The sequence below is a fragment of the Zootoca vivipara genome, chromosome 15 (assembly GCF_963506605.1).
Source record: "Zootoca vivipara chromosome 15, rZooViv1.1, whole genome shotgun sequence".
Taxonomy (NCBI): Eukaryota; Metazoa; Chordata; class Lepidosauria; order Squamata; family Lacertidae; genus Zootoca; species Zootoca vivipara.
This window is the reverse complement of record NC_083290.1, coordinates 11,641,971-11,669,120: the sequence shown is the minus strand read 5'-3', so window position 1 is coordinate 11,669,120 and position 27,150 is coordinate 11,641,971. Positions and strand designations below refer to the sequence as shown.

Below are 27,150 nucleotides of genomic sequence, written 5' to 3'. Positions count from 1 at the left end.
GTGGGTAGCCGTAACTATGGTTTAGTGAAACCAGCCCACATAAACCATGATTTTTGAAAATGTCTTGTTTTAACAGAACCAGAGCTTAGGGATTCATGCACGATGCTGAAACTGCAGTTAGTTGAAAAGAGAAGTGCAAGGTACCGATCTCCTTGCAGCCGGGGCAGCAGGAGAGGAAACGCGTGAATTACATACATGTCAGTGTTGCCCATGCCTTCAGCACTGATCTACATCAGGCTTCAAGCCTCCTACCCTTCTATTCCGCCCCTCTCCTACCCATGTACTCCCAGAGCTTTTGATGGAGAGGAATGAGCCAAGGGTACTCCATCTGACCAGCTCTTTAGTTTGAGAGAAACAGCTCCTTGGCGTAAGAGAGAGAAAGAGTGGTGTGCATTTATTGTAGTAGTAGTGGCCGTTGTAAAGTGTACCTGGCTACTTCCTTCCTTCTCCCCTGCCTCACGTTTTCAGCCCTCAAAGACACGCCCCCCCCCCCGGTCTGAGTAGATCTTAAACAATACATTTGACTATTGGAGAGAAAGAAGCGATCAGAACTATTGTTCAGGCATTGCAGGGATAAGCCATGGGCAATGAAAACCCATCGCTGCCTTCTGATAAATGGCCACATGACGGCACTGCACAGAGGGCCTGGCAGCATTTGGCTGCTAGGCGAGGAGACTATCAAATCTCGCCGCGGTTGCTTCTGTCTCGGGAGCTCTTTAGCTGAGCTGCGGTACTGCCGACTCCGTAATTAGCTGGAGATAGAATTCTAAAATGTGCTTCCCTGTACCTCTTGGGCATTGGTTAATAAGACAACACTTACCGCTGTGGCCAATATCCTTCTAGAGCGAGAGCTGCATTTTCATCTGCGGGACATGCTTGCAGGGTTGTGATTTTTTTGGGGGGGGGAGGGGGAGGTACGTGGCAGTGGCTGCGAAGGACCAGATGCAAAACATGGGCAGAGCCATTGGTGTGAATCTTAGCTTTTTATCCAGTAAGGCCATGATTCTAACCATGTAGAAGTTAGCGGTTTGTGTGCATAGTTCTCTCCTCCCCCAGCCAGCTAGTCTTCTAAGCAAGAGGCGTAAGCACTCTTCCAAGGACACATCCCAACAAGGCAAAAGCCCCAGAGAAGGAGGGCACAGAAGTGGGTGAGTGAAAGGTGGGGTAGAGTCATAAAGTCCAGATAGAGAGGCTTCTCAGCCCTGATCGTCCCCATGTATGTTTTAGAATGCTTATTCACAGCGGAGCTCTGCTCACACATAGAGCCTGAGCAACTTTAATTAGAAGCTTCCTTCGTTCAGCTTCTGTTCTTTTTATTGCTTCGTGTTTAGTGCGACTTCCAACATTATTTGTGACTTTGCGGACTTCCATTCATGGTGGAGGGGGTGGCTTGATATCTTGATTTCCACTTAATATACTGGATGCTGCTGTTTATATAGTATGAAAGATACCTTAGATCCTTTTGAATTATGGTGCTGGAGGAGACTCTTGAGAGTCCCATGGACTGCAAGAAGATCAAACCTATCCATTCTGAAGGAAATCAGCCCTGAGTGCTCACTGGAAGGACAGATCCTGAAGCTGAGGCTCCAATACTTTGGCCACCTCATGAGAAGAGAAGACTCCCTGGAAAAGACCCTGATGTTGGGCAAGATTGAGGGCACAAGGAGAAGGGGACGACAGAGGACGAGATGGTTGGACAGTGTTCTCGAAGCTACGAACATGAGTTTGACCAAACTGCGGGAGGTAGTGGAAGACAGGAGTGCCTGGCGTGTTCTGGACCATGGGGTCACGAAGAGTCGGACACGACTAAACAACAACACAACAACCACCTTAGAAAACGAGAAGGTATTTGTAAATAAAGCCTCTTCCTCCACACACGGAACAGGAACTGACTAATGAAGGGAGTAATTCGTCATTAAACGCCCCGTCATCCTGGAGGCATAAGCTGCAAAGAGAAATTTGCCAATTTATGTCACCATTGCCTTGAAGAAGCCCCAGGAAGAAGTGGGTGGTACCATTTTGGCTACATTAGCAATGGCAGTCACCGCCTGGACATCAGGAACGGAAGGAAGGGGGATTACTAGACACCTGGAGAAAATTAGCAAGATGGCATTAAGAGAAAGAAAGAGACAGAGGCAGAGTGAAACTTGCTTAGATTGGAAAACTTTTCAGCAGAGATGTACCAGGAGACTGCAGGGGGCTCTCTTAAAGGCGTATAATTGCAGCGACGCAGAGAAGTTATTTTAAGTACAAATGTTCCAAAAACAACATTTCAGTCCCCCCCCCCCAAAAAAAAATCAGCAGTGCATCCCAGCAGGGCTCACTCACAATTCTGAATGGAGGAACTAAGCAAACAAAATCCCATTTTGCGTCTGACCAAGATCCAAGTCAGTTTCTAGAACAGAGGGCACAAGCACCATGTCCCACTCATTTCAAAGGGCTATGCCCAAGAGAACGCATTCAAATTGCGCCCATCGGCTTCTACAGGGAAATGACTATAATTCCCAAATGGGGAAGAGCTCAGTAGGAGAGCAGTTGTGTTGCATGCACAAGGTCCCAGGTTCAATCCCCGGCCTCCAGGAAGGGCTGAGTCTGAAACCCTGGAGAGCGGCTGCCAGTCAGTGTGGACAATACTGAGCTAGAGCAGTGTTTCTCAACCAGTGTGCCTCCAGATGTTTTGGGACTACAACTCCCATCATCCCTAGCTAGCAAGACCAGTGGTCGGGAATGATGGGAGTTGTAGTCCCAAAACATCTGGAGGCACACTGGTTGAGAAACACTGAGCTAGAGCAACCAATGGCCTGACAATAGAAAGCTGCTTCCTGTGTTGCTATCTATGCCCCACCCTCACCTCTCTGCTCCAACCTGCTGAAAATGAGATAATGCAGAGCGGTCCGGGTCTTCCACAAACCTTAACATTGGATTGATAAAAATTTGCACTGGAAAAAATCTCAAGTTTGTATCAGGCAATTTTCTGATACCTTAGGGCAGTGGTGGTGCTCCTCCAGCTGCTGTGGACCACAGCTTCCATCGTCCCTGACAACTGGCTGACCCGGGCAGGGCTGATGGGAACTGGAGTCCATAACAGCCGGTGGCTGCCACTCCTGCCCTAGAGAGCGATCTAGCACAGTATGTTTATTTAAATTGCATTTTGTTAGCAGAGCTATAAAAGTGGAAAGTGCCAAACCTGCTCAATATTTGCAGTTGGCATCCATTGGCTGTTCCTCACGAACTTATAACAAGGAACATTTTCCACGGGGGGGAAAGCAACAAGCCCTGGAAAAATTTCCACCCCACGTCATTGAAAACACCTAGAAAACTACCCTGCTAGGTTTGGAGCAGCCACATCTCCTAGTCTTGCCTGCCGAGAAAGGCTGAGAATATGCAACCCAATCAACCCATTGACACTGGTCCAGGCATGGCCAAACTTAGCCCTCCAGATGTTTTGGGACTACGGAGCCCCATTATCCCTGACCACTGGTGCTGTTTGCTAGGGATGATGGGAGTTGTAGTCCCAAAACATCTGGAGGGCCAGGTTTGGCTATGCCGGCTGACTGGTTGGAAGGCAGGGAGCCTACCAGTAGGTGGCGCCAGAGCCAACAACAAACAGCAGAGTGAACTCGTTCTAGTTTTGTCTTCCCTGCTGAGTTCTACAAGGGGCAAACTGAGAGGGAGGAGGAGGAGGAAGCAGATGGGGGCAATGCCACCCTCTGGACCAGCTCTTCATCAGGAAGGCAGGCAGGTGGGGGCTGGCTGAGGGCAGGCGGAGGCTGGTGGGGCAGTGCCCCATTTGCCCATATGGACTCAGCCTCCATTGAGAGGACGCTGTGTCAGTTGAGTCCAGCATTGCCTGGCATCAACCTTCCAGGGTCTCAGGCCTTTCCCGTCGCCTTTTTATTGGGAGATATCGTGGCTTGACCATTGGGAACTTGTGGCTCTTCCATTGAAGTCCTTTTCCTGGTGAAAAAATTCCCTGCCAAACAGCACAGCAATGTCGTTTTAGGTGCTTCCACAGAGCATCAGACCAGTTCACATGTCTCTCCTGAGAGGTGTTCTCCAAACAGAGCAAACCAGGACCAGTATTGCACCCAAGCAGGGAAGGCCTCTCATCGTAATGCATGCTGCTGGTTTCTAGAAGCATCTGGTTGGCCACTATGGGGAAGCAGGGCTGTAGGTGTAGTGGTTAGAGCACCTAGGTTCAATCCCCAATGGCATCTCTGGGTAGGGCTGGGAATGGCTCCGTGTCTGAAATCACGCAGAGCCACAGACCAACACCTGGGGTCCCCGGCTGTTGTTGGACTACAACCCCCATCATCCATGACCACTGGTCCTGATAGCTGGGGATGATGGGAATTGTAGTCCAACAGCAACCCAAGGTTGAGAAAGGATGGTGCTGGTGATACAGAGCTAAAATGGAGCCATCATCTGCTTTCTGTTTCTAAACAAAATGCTGAAACAGATGGTCTGAGACAGGACGTCTCCCTTTCTGTCCTCATAGCATGGCGATGCTTCCATGCAACAATTGACCCTCTTGGCCTGACACATTTAATGACCGGCCTGTTGTTCACAGAAGAGGTGACAGAGTCCAAAATTGCATTTTATTTCCCCTTCTCACTGATCTTCTGCAAATGCGTTCTACATTTGTGCTCTTCCATCCTCGCAAATGTGCTCCATCCCAGCTCCTCCCTCACTCGAAGTACGCAGTCTCTCTTATTTCGAACCTCAGATAACGGTGCATTTCTGTCACACCGGCAAATAAAAATGGAAAAGGAGAGGGTGGGTGGGTTGAAAGAGAAAACGGCAGAATTGGTACATTTTGAACTTCAGAAACCCTCCACAGTTTTTTTTTTTAACCCCGAACATTTTTTCCTTCTTGCTCCTCACCCTTTGAAGATTTTATTTTCAAAATTGCTATTTTTCAAAAAGCTATCAGGAGTTATTTATGCTTCTCAAGCAGTCTTTTGTTTCTTGTACTCTTCACACGTGGCAACAGCTTCTATTCCCAGGCTCTCTTTGGAGTAAAAAAACCACACAAACCAACCACTTTTTTTTCTCTCTCTCTCTCTCCTTGCTCCAAGAAAATACTGAGAACTTTTGACAGAAAATGCACCCTTAGTCCCGCTCCAAAGGATTCCTAGTGCTTTTCAGCTTGACTCACTTGAAGTGCATTGATAACACCGTTGATATTTTCTTCTGGTACCTGTAGTGGGGGGAGGGGGAGAGAAACAACAACCACCTCTGAAAACCAGGATGCTACATTCTGATAGAAATTCAGACTTCTAGATATGATAAATTATAGGCCAACTGTCATAAATGCAACATTGCAGGGTGCCCAGAATAGATGGGACAGAATGTTAAGATGATATCTAGCATTAGCATTACTGAGTCAGGTTCACTTGTTTGTTTCTAGTCCTTGGGCCATGACAAAACAAAGTTTTAACAATACACTGGTACCTTGGTTCTCAAACGCCTTGGTACTCAAACAAATTGCAACCCCAAAACTGCAAACCTGGAAGTAAGTGTTCCGGTTTGCGAACTCTTTTTGGAAGCCGAACGTGCTCCGTTTTGAGTGTTACACTTCCGTTTTGAGTGTCACACTTCCGTTTCGAGTGTTACGCTGAGGTCTGTCTGTTTATGCTATTTATTTTGTGGTTTTGTTTTTGTGGCTCTTTTGTTATTGTTATTGTTTTTGTGACTGTGTGGAACCCGGTTCAGCTACTGAATGATTGATTGTGTGAGACTGCAGTACATCGTGTGTTGCTTTCATTTTATGGATCAATGGTCTCATTAGATAGTAAAATTCATGTTAAATTGCTGTTTTAGGGGTTGTTTTTAAAAGTCTGGAATGGATCAATCCATTTTGCATTACTTTTTTGCGCGCCTTGGTTTTGGAACGCTTTGGTTTTGGAACGGACTTCAGAACGGATTAAGTTTGAGAACCAAGGTGACACTGTATTAAAGTAAAGCTGAACACGAATGACAACATGAACACTCAAGTTTGCTTGGGAAAGCACACCTTGCCCCCTTGAAAAAAAAAAGATGTCCATTTCAAAATGACTAAAAAGAAAGAAAATACAAGTTACACACTGGGGAAATGCAGCAATCTCTTTTAACTTTCTTTTGTCAATCACTGCTGAAAGAGAATGTGCAGTTCTCGCATGTATCCCCAGCCACCCTAAAACCTGTCCCAGATGTTGCTCTCTCAAATCTCAATCAAGAGTAGACCCAACTAAATCAGTCTACCCTACTTCAATGGCTTCTTTGGGTTATCACCCATAATTTTTAATCGATAATGTGTGCAATCCTATGGTCCCTGGGAGGACATCTTAAGGGCCTTCAAGGGTACAGGTAAAGGGACCCCTGACCATTAGGTCCAGTCGCGGACGACTCTGGGGTTGCGGCGCTCATCTTGCGTTATTGGCCGAGGGAGCCGGCGTACAGCTTCCAGGTCATGTGGCCAGCACGACTAAGCCGCTTCTGCCGAACCAGAGCAACGCACAGAAACGCCGTTTACCTTCCCGCTGGAGCGGTACCTATTTACTTGCACTTTGACGTGCTTTCGAACTGCTAGGTTGGCAGGAGCTGGGACCAAGGAACGGGAGCTCACCCCGTCGTGGGGATTCGAACCACCGGCCTTCTAATCAGCAAACCCTAGGCTCTGTGGTTTAACGCACAGGGCCACCCGCGTTCCCACTGCGACACCCGCCTTAGGAGACGGCATAGAAGCACTTTGAAGGCTTTCCCTTGGCTAGTACCAGAAAGTCCTGGTGTTCTGTGAGTGGCAAGGTGTAACACCCTCCCCCCAAAAAAACCAACACTCTAATAATGCTGAAATATAGAGTGCCAAGGAGAAAAGGAAGCCGACTTCTGTCCGTCCACCTTAATATTGCCTACACAGACTGGCAGCATCTACTGTATATTCTTGTGTATAAGACTACTTTTTAACCCAGGAAAATATTCTCAAAGGTCGGGGGTCGTCTTATACGCCAGGTTGTATTTCTTATACAGCGAGTGTATCCCAAACTCTATATTTTAACTGGAAAAGTTGGGGGCCATCTTATACGCCCAGTCGTCTTATACACTGGAATATACAGTATGTAGGGTTTCAGAGAACCTCCCCAGTCCTCTCTATTAATCTCGAGGACTCCGCTTGGGACTATACATTCAAAGCAAGCGCTCTGCCACTGAGATCTATGGCTGGATGCTGCTCTATTTCTCCTCCCTGAGCTGCTAGTTTTCTAGGTGAAAGAAATACTTTTTGGACTCTGGTGTCAGGCACACCCCCTCCCCGCCACCTCCGAAGTGGCACAGCCCAGACGCAGGCTTATCACCCCCAGTGCAAAATAAGCCTGTGTGTTAGCTTTAGGAAGGCTCTTATGGGCTTATCTTATCAGCGTGGTTAATGTTTAAGGAAATAAACCAAGTGGATCTAACCATTTGACCTTCGCTATCTGAGATGGTGTTGACTTTTTTTTTCTTTTTCTCTTTTTTACAGAGTACACATTGGAGTTTCCAGGCTAGGAAAGAGGCTGGTGCCAAAAATATATAAACAAAACACCAAAAAAATCTGACCCGGGGAGGAGAAAAGCTGGGATTTGCTGCCTGAGCTTTTAATGGGTTAGAAGGTCAGGGCTCTCTCCCAAAGAGGCTTAATGTAGGAAAAGTAATGTGCAGCATCATGGGGATAGTTATTGGGGGGGGCAGTGAGGGGGGAGACTCTCAAACACAGCATGCGACTTGGCACAAGCATTAAGGCACATTAGAACAAAAGACCCTAAGAGCGTCACTAGGTTAAGTCTGCTGCCAAAGCCGGCCTAAGATATTTTATCGCTGGCGGGTGGGTGGGTGGGATGTCCAAAATGGACCTTCTCTTTCTCCACGGGGAAGAGCCTCAGCTCAGCGGCAGAAGGTCTGCTTTGCATGTGGAAATAAGGAGCCAAGTTCGATCCCTGGTGTCTGCAGGTGAAGCTGGGAAAGAGATTTCCTACCTGGAACCCTGGAGAGCCACTGCCAGCCAGGGTGGTGGTATTATTATTATTAAAGGTAAAGGGACCCCTGACCATTAGGTCCAGTCGTGACCGACTCGGGGGTTGTGGCGCTCATCTCGTGTTTTGGCCGAGGGAGCCGGCGTACAGCTTCCAGGTCATGTGGCCAGCATAACAAAGCCACTTCTGGTGAACCAGAGCAGCGCACGGAAATGCTGTTTACCTTCCCGCTGTAGCGGTTCCTATTTATCTACTTGCATTTTTTTAATATATAAAAAAGAATCTTTATTTAAAATTAATTGAACAGCACACTCACAACAAAAAGAATAATACTGGACAACAAAAGAATAATAATAATAGTAGTAGTAGTAAAAAATTAACAAAAACTATCAACAAAAATCGAAAAAAGGAAAAGGGCCAAATATATCGAAAGTAAAGCATAGACCAAATAATAATAATAAATATAGCTCTTAACCATAAGACATAATATAAGGTAAACGATAATAAACATAAATAAAAATACTATAATAAGGTAATAATTATTATATTTACATACCACCCTTTATCAAAAGACCCCAGGGTGATGTAGATCATGAAGAACACATTTTATGGAGTATGATAATAAAAACAATCTGAAGCATAATAAAAAACAGCAAATAAAACAGCAGCAGCAGCAGCAGCAGCCCCCCCCATAAAGGCCATAGATTATTTAATGGCCAAGACCTGGGTAAATCTTTAGGTGACAAGAGAAACTTTCCTCTTTTCCCAAGGTCTTTGGCTAATTAAACAATCTATGGCCTTTTTAAACTGCAGGGAGAGTTATTTGTTTCTATGTGATTCTTGGATGAAGGGCAGTACAAAATTTTTAACAACAACAACAATAATAATACAGTGCCCTGGTAAAGCTTGCCTGAAAGCCTGAGCAGCCTATGTATTAAGATTCAGTTAAGTGTTATTATTGCATTGATTATTAAGATTTAATTGGAATAGAATTGGTTTTTTTTAGTAAACTATAAGAGATCTATAGGACTGATAAGTTATTAAGAGTATTAATAGGTCTAGATAAGTATTAAAAAGATTGGAACCAAGATCTGGAAAGTACTAATGAAGTAATATAAAGAAAGGCAGTTGGAAGGGAATGGAGGAAGTCGCTAAAGATTGGTGATATAAGATTGATATATATATATATATATATATATATATATATATATATATATATATATATATATACAGTGGTACCTCGGTTTACGAACTTAATTCATTCCGGAAGTCCGTTCTTAAACCGAAACCGTTCTTAAACCAAGGCACGCTTTCTCCAATGAACCGCCGGTGCGATTCCACCTTTCGGGTTCCGTTCTTAAACAGAGGTAAAGTTCTCAAACCGGGACACTATTTCCGGTTTTGCGGAGTTTGTAAACCAAATCGTTCTTAAACCGGACTGTTCTTAAACCGAGGTACCACTGTATATATATATATATTTGTTTTGTTTTATTGTAATGTTGGTATTATGTTATGTTGTGTATATTTTGTGTCCCCCCCCCTGTTTTTTTCTGTTGTGTATATATATATTGCCCAGGCATCCCCAAACTGCGGCCCTCCAGATGTTTTGGCCTACAACTCCCATGATACCTAGCTAACAGGACCAGTGGTCAGGGATGGTGGGAACTGTAGTCCAAAACATCTGGAGGGCCGAAGTTTGGGGATGCCTGTATATAGCCTGAGCAGCCTCTGCAAATTCCTCTCGATGGACCAATGGTCTTGGTTTAAAGGCAGCATCCTGGGACTTACCAGTGCATGATCAAACTTAAACGTACTGATGTAATAGGCTGGGATGTCAGCTGCTGCCAACGGTTCAGAAATCTGTGCCACGATTCCACATTCATCTAGGGGAGAGAGGAGGAGAAAACAACAGCTCAATACAACCCCCGTGTTGACAGAGGAAAGATGCAACAGGGCCACAGACATTCCGGGCTTTGGGAACCAGGATTAGATTACTATAATCTTTCTGCAGGGCTACCCAGGGTGACTAGTCTGGAAAGCTTCAACTTGTTCCGAACGCAGAGGGGCCTAGGCGCCAGCTTCTCTACAGAGGATTGAGGGGGATCGGAGCGACGTCGCGCAATGTCCTGATGTCACGAGTGTGACGTTGCAAGGAGCCAGGGGGGTGGAGCTGAACGCCCTCTGAACATTGAGGGGGTCTCAATACATGGGGAGGGGGGGGCACAAAACTGCCTTGCCCCAGGCATGGCCAGATTTAGGTAATGAGGTCCTTTATAAGTCCAGCTGTCCTTTGTCAACAACAAATTGTCCCTTTTTTGTGTTGAATATACTGTATGCTATATGGCAATTTATGGACCTAAAGCCATTTGCACATAACAAAATATGTATTTTTCAAAGTAATTGTTGAACTGAAATACTGTATATTAAGTACTGTATATTAATGGTGAAATAATTATTAAGCTCTAACTTAAAATGATTGGGGGCCCTTTACTTACATCGTAGGAGCCTACACAACACAAAACACTGTTGCTGTATGTAGGTTTTAGCTTATATTTTGGAAATATACATCCAGGTTTTTCCCCTTTAAATTTTTTTGGGGGCCCCAAGAGAGTGTGACCCTAAGCCAGTGTTTCCCAACCTTGTGCCTCCAGCTGTTTTCGGACTACAATTCCCATCATTCCTGACCACTGGTCTTACTAGCTAGGGATGATGGGAATTGTAGTCTCAAAACATCTGGAGGCACAAGGTCGGGAAACACTGCCCTAAGCTATAGCTTGTTTAGCTTATACATAAATCTAGCACCGCCTTGGCCCCTAGGAGTTTGTGTCTACGCCGAGGAGGGCACCCTGTTGGCTCTTGCAGTCACAGGTCCTTCAACTGGCAGTGAAGGGAGCATCAGGAATGAGTTCATCTCTGTTAAGTTTATCTCAACAGAGGCTTTGAGAAGGTCCTCTGTTTAGGGCAGGGATTTGCTTGCTCTCTGCTCTTGGCATTTCCTGTTGCGCAGAGCGAACTGTGAAGTGCATAATCTTTATGGCGAGGATCATGAGAGGGGAGGCCAGGGGGTATACAGCCTGTTGACTTGCTGAGGTGGGAAGGAGGGGAAATGGAACGGAGTACCCATCCCTGCCAAGTTCTCGCGGAGAAATCCGGGATCAGCAGCCGCAACTTCCGGTGTCACTTTGCCCATCTATTGGCACCGAAAATGGCCGGCGCTGGAAGTCGCGTCTACTCATGTCCGGAAGTGCGTAGACGCAACTTCTGGTGTCGCTTTGCCAATCTATGGGCACCAGAAAATGGCCAGCGCCGGAAGTCGCATCTACGCATGTCCGGAAGTGCGTAGACGCCCCATTCGGTGTTGGCCATTTTCTAGTGCCCATAGATGGGCAAAGCGGCACCAGAAAAATGGCCACCAACAGGAACAAAAATAAGGGAAATTAACGGGAGAGGAGCTGGAACGGGAGACCTCCGGGAAACGGTAAGGAAAAACGGGGGTTTCCCGGGAAATACGGGGTACTTGGCAGAGTACCATGGCTGGACTAGAAACAATGGAGTATCGTGGGAATGGGCATTGTGTTGCTCGTCCCCCTGGTAATGATCCGCACCGCTTGGATGAATGGGACCTCCCATGTTGAGGGAGAGGTGCCCTGTATCCTAATGAGAAGAAGAGAAGTATTGCAGCCCTACTCCTGCCTCACCCTGTATACCCCATGTTCCCTGAAGGATATATGGACAGGGAAACGACGGGCAAATCCATTAGCTTCTCAGTAAATCCAACCTCAGCAAGTCAGCAGCCAGCCTCTATGGCACAACCTACCGAATCCAAGAGGCTGCCCTCCAATCCGGACCATCTTCCAGAGTTCTCCCGATGCACTTGTAAACAACAAATTATTAGGAAACCTTTGAGAGAGAGAGAGAGAGAGAGAGAGAGAGAGAGAGAGAGAGAGAGAGAGAGAGAGAACATGAAAATAAGGTTGCACTCCGCCCTGCTGTACTAAAAAGAACTTGAGAAACCCACCACCCGTTTATGCACCCAGGGGTACCTATGATATGTTTGACGCAGGATTTTTAGATTTAGGGTTGTCACCAACTAAAGTTTACTATGTGCACCATCTTGAACTCCTTGAAGAAAAAGGTGGCCTATAAATGCAATCAATCCATCTACCAGCCAAAACAACCAATAAACTGTTTTGCCACCCCTGCCTCCTTGAAGAGGAAGGGCGGGATATAAATTTAACAAACAAACAAACAAACATATAAATAATGCAATGACACTCAAAGTGCCTTGCAAGGCATAGCCAATATAAAATTCTAAAGCGACATATATTCCGGAGTAAAAGATCCCACCTGGTGCTCTTTCTTCTGTTCCGTAGAAGAATTCGAACCCAGATCCCACAAAAGACCACCCCAAACTGCTGTCTTCCCTGGAATGTCCTCGAAGGCAGCTCCTCTCCCAGGCACCCATCCCTCACATGTAACTCCCTTACACCGTTGGTGTAACTCCTGTACACCGTTCTGGTGTTTCCTGCTTGGCAGGGGGTTGGACTGGATGGCCCTTGTGGTCTCTTCCAACTCTATGATTCTATGGGTCACTTTTTGATGATGGCTTCCATGGTCATATGTATTCTGGGCCTCTTGTAAGTTATTTCAGGAGCCAGCTGGATTTTTGGCATTCACGTGGGTGCTGTGTGTTTGCATGGGGGCACAAGCGAGGTCTCCTAATAAATGCTCGAGGGCCAGTGAATAGGATTTAGGATTTAGGAAGCCAGTTCTCACCTTTTCTGCGTCTGTACATCCATCACCAAAGAAATGTAACCCTCAATGAGGGAGAATGAGAAAAAGCGAATGTGTCCCGAGTCTTCATTGCCCACCATAAAATCTTTTACTCTGTGGAGGAAGGGAGAACCAAATTTGGGAACAATTTACATGCTGCTTGATTGTGCTGAAAGCAGTTTACAAAAAGAATAAAGCGTCAAACCAATAATTTAATGCACTTTAAAACAACTAAAAACCAAACTGAAACCAATGACAAGTTAAAAGCCAAATTAAAACACATGCCATCATTCTACATATCTTGCCTAAACAAAAAAATATTTTTTTGCTGGCGGCAGGAAGAATACAGAGGCAGGGAGTTCTAAAGTGCACCCTAAAAGATGTCAACACCTGTGGAACGGGTATCATGTGGCACCCCTTCTTTCAAGAAACTTGCACCAGCGTTCCTAGCAAGCCCAGGGCATCATGAAGGGAAATTGTCTCAAGCGGGTTAAGTCCAAAGGCATTTCTTGCTCCCCGCCCCAAATAATATTTATTCATTTTCAAACACTACAAAATACACAAGATCACAAAAAGACAAAAAGCAAAAATAATACATAGAAAACAACAAACAAATATCAATTCTAACATTTTTTTACCTAACATTGTAGACTTCCTCAGTCCCCCCCCCCACTGGGTCCATATTTAAATCCAAATTAAGCAATTTTCATATTATGTCTTATTTCACACATTTTTATCATTACCCCTCAATTATTTTTATTCTGAAAATATCAACTATCCTAAACCTAAAATACGCCAATTAATCCAAATCTAACTTTATTTTTCCAATCATCTATCTTCTTATTCCCCCCTTAGCCTAAAATTTATTCCCAAAAATTCTCCATAAATTCAAATATTACTTCTTCTAACCTAGTAACATTTAAACACTAAAATCTAATTCAGCCCGTCCCCCGGACTCAGGGTCTCCCCAGATGAATCAGCCAGCTCCATAAGTCGATCCAGTTTCGGACCATCTTATTCAGTCAAAAAATAACACCCATTATTACTTGTCACCCCACTCCCCCTCTGTCACGCCTTATCCACCACTCTTCCTTCTTCATCCCCTGCTGCCTACTCACTTCTCTAACTCTTACACAAAGTCCAAAGGCATTTCTTGTGAGGTTTAAGGAAGCTTCCTTCTCCCTTGTGTCTGTTTTCCCCTCCCCAATTCCCTGGTTTGAACTTACCCATTGGAGTAAAACATGACATCCATAAGGAGTGTAGCGACCGAGGGGAGAGTATCTGGGTCCAGGCTGGTGACACAGAACATGTTACTTGGGCTGGAAAGCGGGTGGATGACAGGCCTCTGAACTGAAAGAGAGGACGAGACACACAGATGTAAAAGGCAGAGGGCTCTGTCCTGCAGGAATGATGATGATAATAATAATAATAATAATAATAATAATAATAATAATAATAATAATAATAATAATAATTTATTTATACCCCGCCCATCTGGCTGGGTTTCCCCAGCCACTCTGGGCGGCTTCCAACAGAAGAATAAAATAACCGATTAAAGATTAAAAGCCTCCCTAAACAGGGCTGCCTTCAGATGTCTTCTAAAAATCTGGTAGCTGTTTTTGACATCTGATAGAAGGGCGTTCCACAGGGTGGGTGCCACTACCGAGAAGGCCCTCTGCCTGGTTCCCTGCAACTTGGCTTCTCGCAACAAGGGAACCGCCAGAAGGCCTTCGGCACTGGACTTCAGTGTCCGGGCAGAACGATGGAGGTGGAGACACTCCTTCAGGTATACTGGACCGAGGCCATTTAAGGCTTTAAAGGTCAGCACCAACACTTTGAATTGTGCTCGGAAACATACTGGTAGCCAATGTAGATCTTTCAAGACCGGTGTTATGTGGTCTTGGCGGCCATTCCCAGTCACCAGTCCAGCTGCCACATTCTGGATTAGTTGTAGCTTCTGGGTCACCTTCAAAGGTAGCCCCACGTAGAGCGCATTGCAGTAGTCCAAGCGGGAGATAACTAGAGCATGCACCACTCTGGCGAGACAGTCTGCAGGCAGGTAGGGTCTCAGCCTGCGTACCAGATGGAGCTGATAGACAGCTGTCCTGGACACAGATGGAGCTGATGGACAGCTGTGAGTCCAAAATGACTCCCAGGCTGCGCACCTGGTCCTTCAGGGGCACAGTTACCCCATTCAGGACCAGGGAGTCCTCCACACCTGCCCGCCTCCTGTCCCCCACAAACAGTACTTCTGTCTTGTCAGGATTCAACCTCAATCTATTAGCCGCCATCCATCCTCCAACTGCCTCCAGGCACTTCACACAGGACCTTCACTGCCTTCACAATGATGAAAAGTTATTTCTGCTGTGGCAGCTTGCGCTCGTTGGGACTGGTAGGGCAGGAGGCAGGGAGCCTAGCACATCAGTAGATGGTGCAATAGATGGTGCAGTTCTTCACACAACAGTTACCAGCAACATGCTGAGGCATTCTCTTCTGCAACCAAACATTTTGCTGCAGCAAAACATTGGGAAGAAGGGTACTGCTCCATCGTAGCACGATGTTGGATGGTGCCCCCCCCCAAGGGAAACTGGCACACACCATTCAAAGGGGTCTTGGTTTGCAATGGGCTGTGGCTAGAAAGATAACTCTGATCCCTGTAAAACTGGGGGCAGGTGGCAAACTGGAGGGGAACCGTACCCAGTTTCGGTTTCATAAATCCGTTTGTTATCCCGAGGCTGTCGGCCGCCACCGCCTCCCCGTTCACGACCCTGAGGATGGTGAATTCAGAAGCCAGCGTGTGCGTCACAAAGGGCAGTTCCCGCTCACGTATCTGAGCATGGGAAGAAGAAGAAGAAGAGGAGGAGGAGGAGGAGGAGGAGGAGGAGGAGGAGGAGGAGGAAGAAGAAATCGGCTCATGAGAAAAAACCAAGACCCTGTTGCTATTATTTTAATTCATTCCCTGCCCTTCGATCTAAGCTCCCAGGCTGGGGTTACTGTGGGACAATCAGCCTCCTATAACCAACATGCTTAAGTCTAATTCATGCATGAAGCCCCTCACCAGGAGTGCCAGTTTGGCCCTGCGACCGTGGGTGCCATGCAGCACGCATGACCCTGGCACCGAAATCTGTGGGTGCCCAGCCCCTTCATGGGGAATTTTGTGGGTGCTTGGGGCCCCAGGGCCCCAAGGAGCCGGCACTTATGCCCCTCACCAAACAGGACCACGGACAGAGATTGCTTGGATGGGAGTAAGGGCATGTATATTTAAGCAGGGCTGGCCCAATACAGTTTGATACCTGAGGTGAACCACAGAATGGTGTGCCCTCCCTCCCAGGGGAGAGATATCTACATCAGGAACAAGGGGAATAAAGTTCTACACTGGAATCTGCTGGTCTGTGGATCTCGCTGCCTGAGGCAGATGCCTCCCCTTGCCTTATGGGTGTGCAAGCCATGTATGTGTCTTTGTGTCCCGCCTAGGAAGACACTGGAGCTCCAATCTTCCTGGCTCCTAGACAAGCCCTGATCCAGGCAGGTGCTTCCATTAGCTTCCCCACTCATGCACAGTTTAGCTGGATACTTCCCTGGTTCATTGTCTACTCTGCTCCTGGGGAAACCACCCCCCCACCTTACATTTTTCTTAACATCCAGCCTGATAAAAGAGCACAAAAGCTTCCTCAGAGCATTGTGCATTTGTGTTCATCCTAAAAAAAGAAGGTATTGCCTTGTTGTGGAATACTTCTTAAGGACCAAAAGAGCTTCCTTTCCTCTCCCCCATTTTTGTTTTGCAAAACAACCGGTTATCAGTGGTTCAAAAGCAGCTGAAGTGTAAAGCTGTAACATTTCTGACGCCTCAGCACTCACACACATGATTTTACAGGCATGTGCGCTACGGCCAAGAGGGGTCCAGCCACCTACTAAGGACAGACAGAAGTTCAAAAAACTCTGGGGTGCTGAGTGCTTCAGGAAGGACAAGAGAGAGCGTTTGCACTAAACATTTTAACAAGGTACCCCCGAAGGCAAAACACAGGGGCCACGGGATCAGGGCTATCACTGATTAGGGGCGGAGGGAGTGCCCTGTTTTCTGAGTAAAGTGCAAGCTAGAGTAATTGGGTGTGCAGGCCTGATGCCATGCCACGGTCAAATCCAGAGGCTCCCCATTGCCAACCAATACATGCTAGAAACTGCTGCAGTCAGTGCCACTTCTGACACCATGTTGCATGTTGGTTACCTGTTATCAAAATTTATAAAATTCAGAAGTCACCCAGAAGGTAATTAGGAAATAATTGGGGATCATTCCCTTAAAGTCATAGTCTCAGGGGAGGCCACCCACCCTATCAGGTCTTCTGTAGATGGAGCCTGACTTCTGTCATTTATCGGCTTACGTTGTGTTTCCTTACCAGGATGAAGTCTGTCTGATAAGTGGAGAGCATGAATACTGAGATGTTCTGATCAGCCAACGGAGCTATCACTGATTTGGCAATCTTGGTCACGCCGATGGGCTGGGAGCTGGAGAAACTGCCTCCTCCGGAAACCACGTTGAGCGCCAACCACGTCGCATCCGCCACACTCAGGTGTTCTGAGGAAGGGAGCTCTGAGTGTTGGGAGGGAAAAAACCCCCACAACGATTACCTTCATTGGTTCATCGGTGAATATTAATTCAGCTGAGAGCTAAGAAGGGAGGTCTGAAGTGTGATTGACAGGTATGGAACGTTCCAGAACCAATGTAAGATCAAAGAACATGGTGCCTATTTGTCCCTTGCACAGCAAGCACTTCTTGATAATGTTCTGAGAGTCTGTTTATTCTGGCAAATTCAGACAAATATGAATGACATGAAAGCAGTTTACTGTGAAACTATTTCGAGGGCAGCAGCTATGTTTCTCTGGCATTTATCTCTTTTATTATATACATTATATTTCTATACTGTCCATCATCTGAGGATCGCAGGGTGGTTTAAATATAAAAACACAAAAATGTATAGCACAGTATTATAAGAAAAATACCGCTTCAGGGTTATTCTCCTGTACTATTTCAGACACATGGTTTATATACTTATGTATGTGTTTGCCTTGTACATTTATGAACATTTATTTTATATATATATATATAAGACCTTAGAATTCCTATAACAACAATAAGAAACAAAACAATACCCACAGTTTAAAAAGCCATAGGTTGTTTAGTTAGCTAATAACTGGGAAGAAGAGGAATGGTTTTGCCTGGTGCCTAAAGATATACAGGTGAAACTCGGAAAATTAGAATATCGTCAAAAGGTGCATTTATTTCAGTAATGCAACTTAAAAGGTGAAACCAATATATGAGATAGATGCATGACATGCAAAGCAAGATATGTCAAGCCTTTATTTGTTGTAATTGTAATTATTTGTCGTTAGGCCGGTCAATTATAAATGGAATGTAATTAATGAAATGTAATAGCGATGCTTATTTTTGTATTATTGTAACTATTTGTTTTATTACTGTGGGATTTCCAAAAGAAAGCATTTGTAAAAATTTAAAGAAAAATAAAAAAATAAGAAGTTGCATTACTGAAATAAATGCGCTTTTCGACGATATTCTAATCTTCCGAGTTTCACCTGTAGAATCGTAGAGTTGGAAGGGACCCCAAGGGTCATCTAGTCAAACCCCCTGCAATGCAGAAATCTTACCTAAAGCATCCATGACAGATGGCCATCCAACCTCTGCTGAAAAACCTCCCTAGGGCGCCAACCTGACAAAGGGACCAGGCAAGTCTTCCCGGGGAGAGCATTCCACAAATGGGGAGCTACCACTGAAAAGCCCATCCTCATGTTGCCCCCTCTAGATCTCTTGTGGAGGCGGCACATGAATAAGGGCCTCATTTGTTTTTCTTACAGCAGTAACAAGATACATACCCACGTGCACAGTGCTTTTTTTTCTGGGGGGGGGGGAGGGACGCATGCCCCTAAACATTTTGCGACTCTAAGTTTGGCCTCATTGAGGGGCAGTATTTCAACACGAGTAGGAAAATGAGAGCACCCCTAAACATTTTTAAAAAAGAAAAAAAAAGCACCGTGTGTGCATATTTATTATACCTGTCACCTGATAAAGTGGGCTCATTAATTACACAGCCACAATCAAGGCATTAGTCTTCAGGAGCTACGGGTCTGAAAATATATATTAGGACATAAGCGTTTGTGGAGAAGAGTCCACTTTATTAGATATAGTCAGTTGACATCTATCCACCCACCTAGTTATGTGCATGTGTGTACACACACACACACACACACACACACACACACACACACACACAAAGGTGTCGAGGAAAAAGATACTGAAAAAAGGTAGAGTTAAATGGCAACGATATGCAAAAAGTACAGGCGTTGGCATTTTAATTAGAACAAAATAAGAGCAGGGAACAGCACAATAAATAACCTTAAGCACTAATAAGTAAGTTAAGACCTTTGACAGGACAGGAAACAGCTGACTCATTTCTCTTATCTAGTGGATTATTTGAAATGGGTTGTTGCATAGGCTTGAAGACGCAGGTAGCGAAAAACGTTGAACTGGATGCCAATTAGCTACCAGGCTTCATTCAAGGGGCTAGTTTTGGTGTATAAAGCCTGACATGTCTGGGATCCATCCGACTTCCTAGAGGAAGTGGTGAGTGGTCTCACCCCTCAAATACCTCGCGACTGCTGAACTCTGCAGTTGAGAGCTTCCTGCAGACACCATCTAATTAGGAGAAAATGATCAAGTAATATCTGGTTTTGAAGATTTAAAAAATATTGGTTTATAAAAGATAGAATAAGAATGGACATCATCTACAGCTGAAGGAAAGAGGGGGCAGAAGTCCTTTAAATTTTCTCCTCTTCTTCTTCTTCTTCTTCTTCTTCCTCTTCTTCTTCTTCTTCTTCTTCTTCTTCTTCTTCTTCTTCTTCTTCTTCTTCTTCTTCTTCTTCTTCTTCTTCTTCTTCTCTCGCTTTCTTTTTCTTTAGGTTTCTCCTTCCCTTGTCTTTTCTTCCCTCTGACTTTGTTCCCTTTTTAGACTAAGTAGCTGTTTTATCTCTGTATATAAAAACTTTTGTAACGGGCATGTATTTTTGTATATCTTTGAATGAGTATCAATAACTAAATTTCAAAAAGTAAAAATTAGGAGGCCCATTCGACACAATGGAAGAATTTAGTGTTATGGCATTTAACGCTTGGTGGTTCCAGCACAATCTCTCTCATTGCATTTCACCTTCTCTATGCCAGTTATGATTTCTGTTATGACTTTTAAAAATTGATATATACTGGTATGTTAAGCAAGGCATTTCAGGATGCCAATTACTTAAATTCCATGTTTAATTGGTGCAACAGTGTAATTGAATGAAGGCCTACAAGTACGGTATTGGTGAGGTTTTGTTTCACAGCCCCGTGAGACAAATCCCCCACTCAAGGCACCAAACAGTCACCTCTGCCTCCACTTCATTACTCTCAAGAGGAACAATGGCCTGTAGCGTTTAAATAATCCTGAACAAACAGCCCAGAAGCTGAGGCTTTGATGTTGAAGACTTTTCATTCATTTACATAACAGAGACACCTCTCTCTCTCTCTCTCTCTCTCTCTCTCTCTCTCTCTCTCTCTCTCTCTCTCTCTCTCTCTCTCATATTTTCATTTCCCAAAAATCTTAGGATTCCTGTAGCAGGCTCCTTGGCCATAGAATGAGATGGTAATTACTTAATTCCTGAGAAAATGGGAAGGTTTCTTTCACCTCCTCCCTCCTTACAGAGAAACACTTGGTCAGTTTGGGAGTCAAAATGGTTTCAGGACTGTCTTCCTGTACTGTTTCAGACGTGGTTTATATATTTATGTACATGTTTGCCTTGTACTTTTATGAACATTTATTTTACATCTAAGACCTTAACATTCTCATAACAGAGCCTTTGAAATACAGAAAAACTCATAACAGAGCCTTTGAAATACAGAAAAACCAGCGGCGGAGTGATTTTGTCACTTGTAAGAGCTGGATGTTAGGAAAGCAACAGCAAACATTGCCACCACCTGCCAAATATGTGCCTTAACGTACAAATAAAAAACAGATTGTTGTTGTTTTATATATAAAAAGTTAAAAACAACACAGAACATAACAGCGGATACATTTACAATTTTTAAAAATCAAATCCACCCTGTAACAAACCAAGCCAAACCAAACCAGGTTAAAAAGGGGCAGAAAGATATGGAAGAATTCACAATAGCTTCATCTTAAATAAGACACAGCTTCCTTGCTCGGGGAGCTGTGAAATGTGATGCAGCAGCTAAAAAAGCCAATGCAATTCTGGGCTGCATCAATAGGAGTATAGCATCTAGATCAAGGGAAGTAATAGTACCACTGTATTCTGCTCTGGTCAGACCTCACCTGGAATACTATGTCCAGTTCTGGGCACCACAGTTCAAGAAGGATACCGACAAGCTGGAATGTGTCCAGAAGAGGGCAACCAAAATGGTCAAAGGCCTGGAAACGATGCCTTATGAGGAACGGCTTAGGGAGCTGGGTATGTTTGGCCTGGAGAAGAGAAGGTTAAGGGGTGATATGATAGCCATGTTCAAATATATAAAAGGATGTCATATAGAGGAGGGAGAAAGGTTGTTTTCTGCTGCTCCAGAGAAGCGGACACGGAGCAATGGATTCAAGCTACAAGAAAGAAGATTCCACCTAAACATTAGGAAGAACTTCCTGACAGTAAGAGCTGTTCGGCAGTGGAATTTGCTACCAAGGAGTGTGGTGGGGTCTCCTTCTTTGGAAGTCTTTAAGCAGAGGCTTGACAGGCATATGTCAAGAATGTTTTGATGGTGTTTCCTGCTTGGCAGGGGGTTGGACTAGATGGCCCTTGTGGTCTCTTCCAACGCTATGATTCTATGAAATGTAGGGTGCAAGCAGTCCTGGGAAGCCCAAATGTAACATTAATTCTGTCTCAACGAGGCAGATGACTATTAAATAAAAATAAACAACCAACCAGCATGCTTTCTTCAGCTCATTCTTCCTCACATGCCCCCACCCAACTATTGCCGGTGAATGAGAATGAGCTGATTTTTTTGGCTCCTCCCTTGATGCAGAAGACCCCACAGAGGGCTGACTCGAGGGGTGCTACAAGGCACTGTGGGAGACCCCTGTGTGTATCTTCATTACTCCAAGAATACAGGTTATGTGCTTTTGTATAGAGACCTTATGTTGCTTAAAGAAAGAATCCCGACCTTTTTGGAAATTCAAATGCTTTCGCCCCCACCCCCAATATTCTCGCTTGCACATTTTCTAGCTGGAACAATTGCAATGCCAAAAATATTTGCTTTCACGTTCCTGCTAATTGATGCCAAAGCCAACACAGCGAAGCTTGTTTCTCAGAATTCATCCAAGAAATACCCCAGTCTACCTTCTGCCAACCACTGGTGGAGAACATCTTGCAAACATATATGGATTTCTGAGCAGTATTTTTTACTTTCACCGAAAGACTGCGAGGTCTCAAAGCTCCTTTTCTTAGGCAAACAAAATGGTTTTGAGCCGCAGCACTCAAGGATAGATAGGGAAACACACAGAGGCACATGAGATGCTTTCTTTGCCCCCATGATACTCCCCCCGCCCAGTTTGTAAAAAGTCAAAACAAATTCCAAAGTCTCCTGTATGCTTCATCTGTTCTGAGCATACAAAAGGCAAAACAAAACCCAGAAGAAAGCAAATAACATCAACCTCACCTCACAGCTTTAAATTTCAAAATGCAATTGCACCTCAAAATTGCATGCATGCAATTGCAAAATGCATCTCCCCCCCCAACACAGAACATAAATTTCCCTCTCTACTGAGACACAGTGGTGGAGCTTCATGCTCTGGCACGGGGGGGGGGGGCAGAGATCAGGCAGGGGCGTGGCTGGTGCACATCCCGGGGGCGTGGCACCCAGTGTTGGGGGGGGGCAGCCGCGATGGCACCCCACTGGGATCATGCGCTCCCCCCACCCCGCTCTTCCTCTGCCAGTGCTGAGACATTTCCTTTCTACCCTTGATTTTTATTAAGTGAGCCTCCGTCCCTCAACTACTGATGACACTGATATTTCTTGCCCTGGAGCACAATTGGATGCTGTTAAAGCTATGGTTTTCCCAGTAGTGATGTATGGAAGTGAGAGCTGGACCATAAAGAAGGCTGATCGCCGAAGAATTGATGCTTTTGAATTATGGTGCTGGAGGAGACTCTTGAGAGTCCCATGGACTGCAAGAAGATCAAACCTATCCATTCTTAAGGAAATCAGCCCTGAGTGCTCCCTGGAAGGACAGATCGTGAAGCTGAGGCTCCAATACTTTGGCCACCTCATGAGAAGAGAAGACTCCCTGGGAAAGACCCTTGATGCTGGGAAAGATTGAGGGCACAAGGAGAAGGGGACGACAGAGGATGAGATGGCTGGACAGTGTTCTCGAAGCTACCAATGTGAGTCTGACCAAACTGTGGGAGGCAGTGCAAGACAGGAGTGCCTGGCGTGCTCTGGTCCATGGGGTCACAAAGAGTCGGACACGACTAAACGACTAAACAACAACAAATCGTAGGGGTGGGGGATGGGAAAAGGTGCGGTGAATTAAATATTACCATTTCATCCCAGGGCAGGGAGTGAGGATAGTCCAGATCTATCCTGGACCTTAGCAGTTGGGGTTCATGCTTTCCTCACCAGAGGGAGAGGCTAAAAAATAAAATAAAAAATGTAGGTGAACTCTGAGGGTCTGGCTGGTGGTAAAGATGCTAACCTATGAAAGCAAGCCTTGTGTTGACAACACGGGCTTGGTCATTCGCTGAACTGCCTACATTCTGCAATGACATGGGTCACTAGGTGTTGGCCTCCCACAAGAGAGATGGAATTGCCGCCTGATTTTGCAGTTTGCCGGTGACTCCTGCTGTTCTGTCCTCCGCGGAATCCTGACACTTAACAATCTAAGCAAGATGCCGGAACAGAAAGGAAGAGAGAGAGATGCAGCCTCCCATTATTTTGGGACGCTTGGCTTGCTCTGTCAACTCTCGCATCTTCTCCCTAAGTGGTTGGGAGAGAGGTGGTGCATTGGAAAGAGAGATCACACCTGATTGCTGTGAAGGTTGACACCAGAGGCCACCCTTCCCGAAACACTGCAATAGAAACACCTTTAATAACACATTTCTGCAATAGTTCCAGCCGCTCTGGTTTCACAAACAGCCACATGAGGATGTGGCTGATGGCAGCGGCTTGTAAAATAAGTATGTGGTAACTCAGACATGGAAAAACTGCATTCTGTACACATGCATCATCTATCATCTATCTATCTATCTATCTATCTATCTATCTATCTATCTATCTATCTATCTATGATCCTCATCTGCACCTTTCATTTAAACTCTGGGAATTGTAGCTCCATGAAGGGCTTGCCGATCAGAAGGTCAGCGGTTCGAATCCCCGCGACGGGGTGAGCTCCCGTTGCTGGGCCCCAGCTCCTGCCAACCTAGCAGTTTGAAAGCACGTCAAAGTGCAAGTAGATAAATGCAGCGGGAAGGTAAACGGCATTTCCGTGCGCTGCTCTGGTTCGCCAGAAGCGGCTTTGTAATGTTGACCACATGACCTGGAAGCTGTCCGCTGGATCCCTCGGCCAATAATGCGAGATGAGCGCCGCTACCCCAGAGTCGGTCACGACTGGACCTAATGGTCAGGGGTCCCTTTATCTTTGCCTTTAACACCTCTCAGCACCTTTAACCAATGCTTTTTTCCATTTTGTGAATCTTTGTACTTTTGTCCATTTACTGTATTTATTTCCCCCAATTTGAACTATAAAATGGTGATTTTCTTGAGTCAAATGAGAGTACCCCTAAACATTCAGTTCCCAGGATTCTTTGGAGGAAAGCCATGGGCTGTCTAAAGTGGCATGGTACTGATTTAAATGTACAGAGCAGAGGGGGTCCAACCTAGTTGACCCTTGAGCCACCATCTCAGCCTGGCCAACTTGGCAGGGCTGTTGTACAAATGAACTGGGAAGGAGAAAACTACCATAATTCTCTCAATGCGCTCTACGTGGGGCTACCTTTGAAGGTGACCCAGAAACTACAATTAATCCAGAATGCGGCAGCTAGACTTGTGACTGGGAGCGGCCAAGACCACATAACGCCGGTCTTGAAAGACCTACATTGGCTCCCAGTACGTTTCCAAGTACAAATCAAAGTGTTGGTGCTGACCTTTAAAGCCCTAAATGGCTTCGGTCCAGTATACCTGAAGGAGCGTCTCCATCGTTCTGCCCGGACACTGAGGTCCAGTGCCGAAGGCCTTCTGGCAGTTCCCTCGCTGCGAGAAGCCAAGTTACAGGGAACCAGGCAGAGGGCCTTCTCGGTAGTGGCACCCGCCCTGTGGAATGCCCTCCCGAAAAACAACTACCTGTACCAGACTTTTAGAAGACATCTGAAGGCAGCCCTGTTTAGGGAAGCTTTTAATGTTTAATAAATTATTGTATTTTAATATTTCTGTTGGAAGCCGCCCAGAGTGGCTGGGGAATAAATAATAAATTTATTATTATTATTATTATTATTATTATTATTATTCAGAGAAACATAAAACAATATACATTTACATGCATAAACACACATGCTCCCTACAGCACCAGTTATGACTGCATAGCTGAAACAAACCCAAGTTTCTGACAGCACCTTTCCTTGGAAAATGGGGTTTGCAAAAAACTGGGTGTAAATAAACAGCATCAGTTTTCCCCTCTCTTCCTCCTTAAACCCTCCTTCCATGGAAGTAAGGTCAAAGATCCAAAATTACTTTCCATGAGTTTATAGTAATTCATTTTCTTTTTTCTTTCCTTCTTCTTTTTGTTATTTCCCCTTTTCATCTTTATTTAGACTAATCTGTTTTCCATTGCAGGCCCCTCTTCCCCACAGGCCTGCCTCCAGCCATCCTCCCCTTGGCTAGCTGACTTTAACCGGAAGAGAATTAACCCTTAAGGTACACACAGGATGATCTCTGCTGTTGCGCTTCCAACTCTTCGCATCCTCGAGGTCACAGGAGGTCCAGATCCTGGGCGTGAGCAACTCCCCCACAGCCCTCCTGAATGTCTGGCCCAGGGACAGGATGCACCACGATTTGCCAAAGTAGCCACAAAACCCGTCACACAGGTCCTAGCGCCTCTATAATTAGGCCACAAGGCAGGTCTCACGTTTGGCGGGGCACTCACTTCCGCGTTATCAAGAATGTGTTTACATCAAAATCTGAGCCCGCAGAAGCCAACAGGGCAGCTGGATGCCAGCCAAGTGCAAGCATTCTTTCCGAGCACAGATGCCGCTCCGCATTTCGAAGTCCTGCTAATCTGATAAGGTGCCCAGGGAATTATGTGGGTAAACAATGCCAAAATGGGCTGGTAGGGAGAGAGCAAGAAAAGGTGGAATACAGCTGGCTGCCAGGGAGGGAGAAAACTACCAGGGTGCACGCTGTTCCCTTGTGCCAGCTACATACTTTCAACCAGGGGGAACACAACCTGGACCTAATGGCCAGGGGTCCCTTTACCTTTAACCTGTTCGGTCACCCTGGGTCCGGAGCCTTGAGGGCGCTGCAGCTATGATTTAGGACGGAGCGCAAGAGGCAGAGGGGGCTGGATTTTGGCGTCGCGCAGGGTGCCACTGAAATCCGATAAAATGACAGCCGCTATTAGGAACACCCCCAAACAAAAAGTACAAAAAGAGTGGAAATTAGTAGAGGATTACCCAAGGAAAGAGGGTATGAAATCTGATTTGGTGATCTGTTTGAATTAAGTAACGTGTAAAGAAAGTTATTTTGGTAGACGATGGAAGAAGTATACCCGAACAAGGTAGATTGATTAAAGGAAACTAAGAATGTGGGTAAAGGGAAAGGATTATATAGAAATCGATACGTTAAAAGTCGGAAGCTTTTTATATTTTTTTCTTTTAATAATTTTTTTCTTTTTTCCCTTCTTTTGGTAATATTTTCTTTTTTGTATGTGTGTATTTTTCTTTTTTCGTTTCTTTTTCTTTTTTCTCTCTGTTAATTTGTATTATATATTTTGTAATGCTTTTAAAGAATGGAAATAAATAAAGATTTTAAACTAAAAAGAAAAGTAAAGAAATCCGAGGTCCCAAAGTCCGCCACTGCTGTTGAGTCGCAGCCACATTGGTACATGGGGGAAATGTCAAAACTGAGGGACAAGCTGCGGTAGAGAGAGGCGCGAGAATGGGGGCCAGAGAGAAAACCGAGGAGCCGGATCGGAACCAAGAGTTGCCTCTGGCTAAAAATCCCATTCGAAGTAGACCTACTGAAGGTCACTGTCGCTACTGTTACTTGTCCTTCCAGCTGATGGAAACTGAGGGAAGGGAGAAGGTTCTTGAGCTTCCTTTCTGTTTCTGTGATTCCCACAGACATTTGGTTGGCTAC

The 27,150-nt window shown here is 45.4% G+C and overlaps 1 protein-coding gene across 1 annotated transcript in view; it reads right to left on the bottom strand.

The window, feature by feature from the left end:
* Positions 1–4,687: 4,687 nt before the first annotated feature.
* Positions 4,688–27,150, bottom strand: part of CASTOR2 (cytosolic arginine sensor for mTORC1 subunit 2) — a 53,456-nt gene continuing 30,993 nt past the window's right edge. The window contains exons 3-9 of the mRNA XM_035139441.2: positions 17,153–17,346; positions 15,456–15,588; positions 13,985–14,108; positions 12,762–12,872; positions 11,803–11,885; positions 9,774–9,868; positions 4,688–5,200 (exon numbers count right to left, since the gene is read on the bottom strand). Of these exons, the coding sequence (XP_034995332.2) occupies positions 5,135–5,200; positions 9,774–9,868; positions 11,803–11,885; positions 12,762–12,872; positions 13,985–14,108; positions 15,456–15,588; positions 17,153–17,346 (806 nt within the window). The 3' untranslated portion in view covers positions 4,688–5,134. The remainder of the gene's footprint in view (positions 5,201–9,773; positions 9,869–11,802; positions 11,886–12,761; positions 12,873–13,984; positions 14,109–15,455; positions 15,589–17,152; positions 17,347–27,150) is intronic.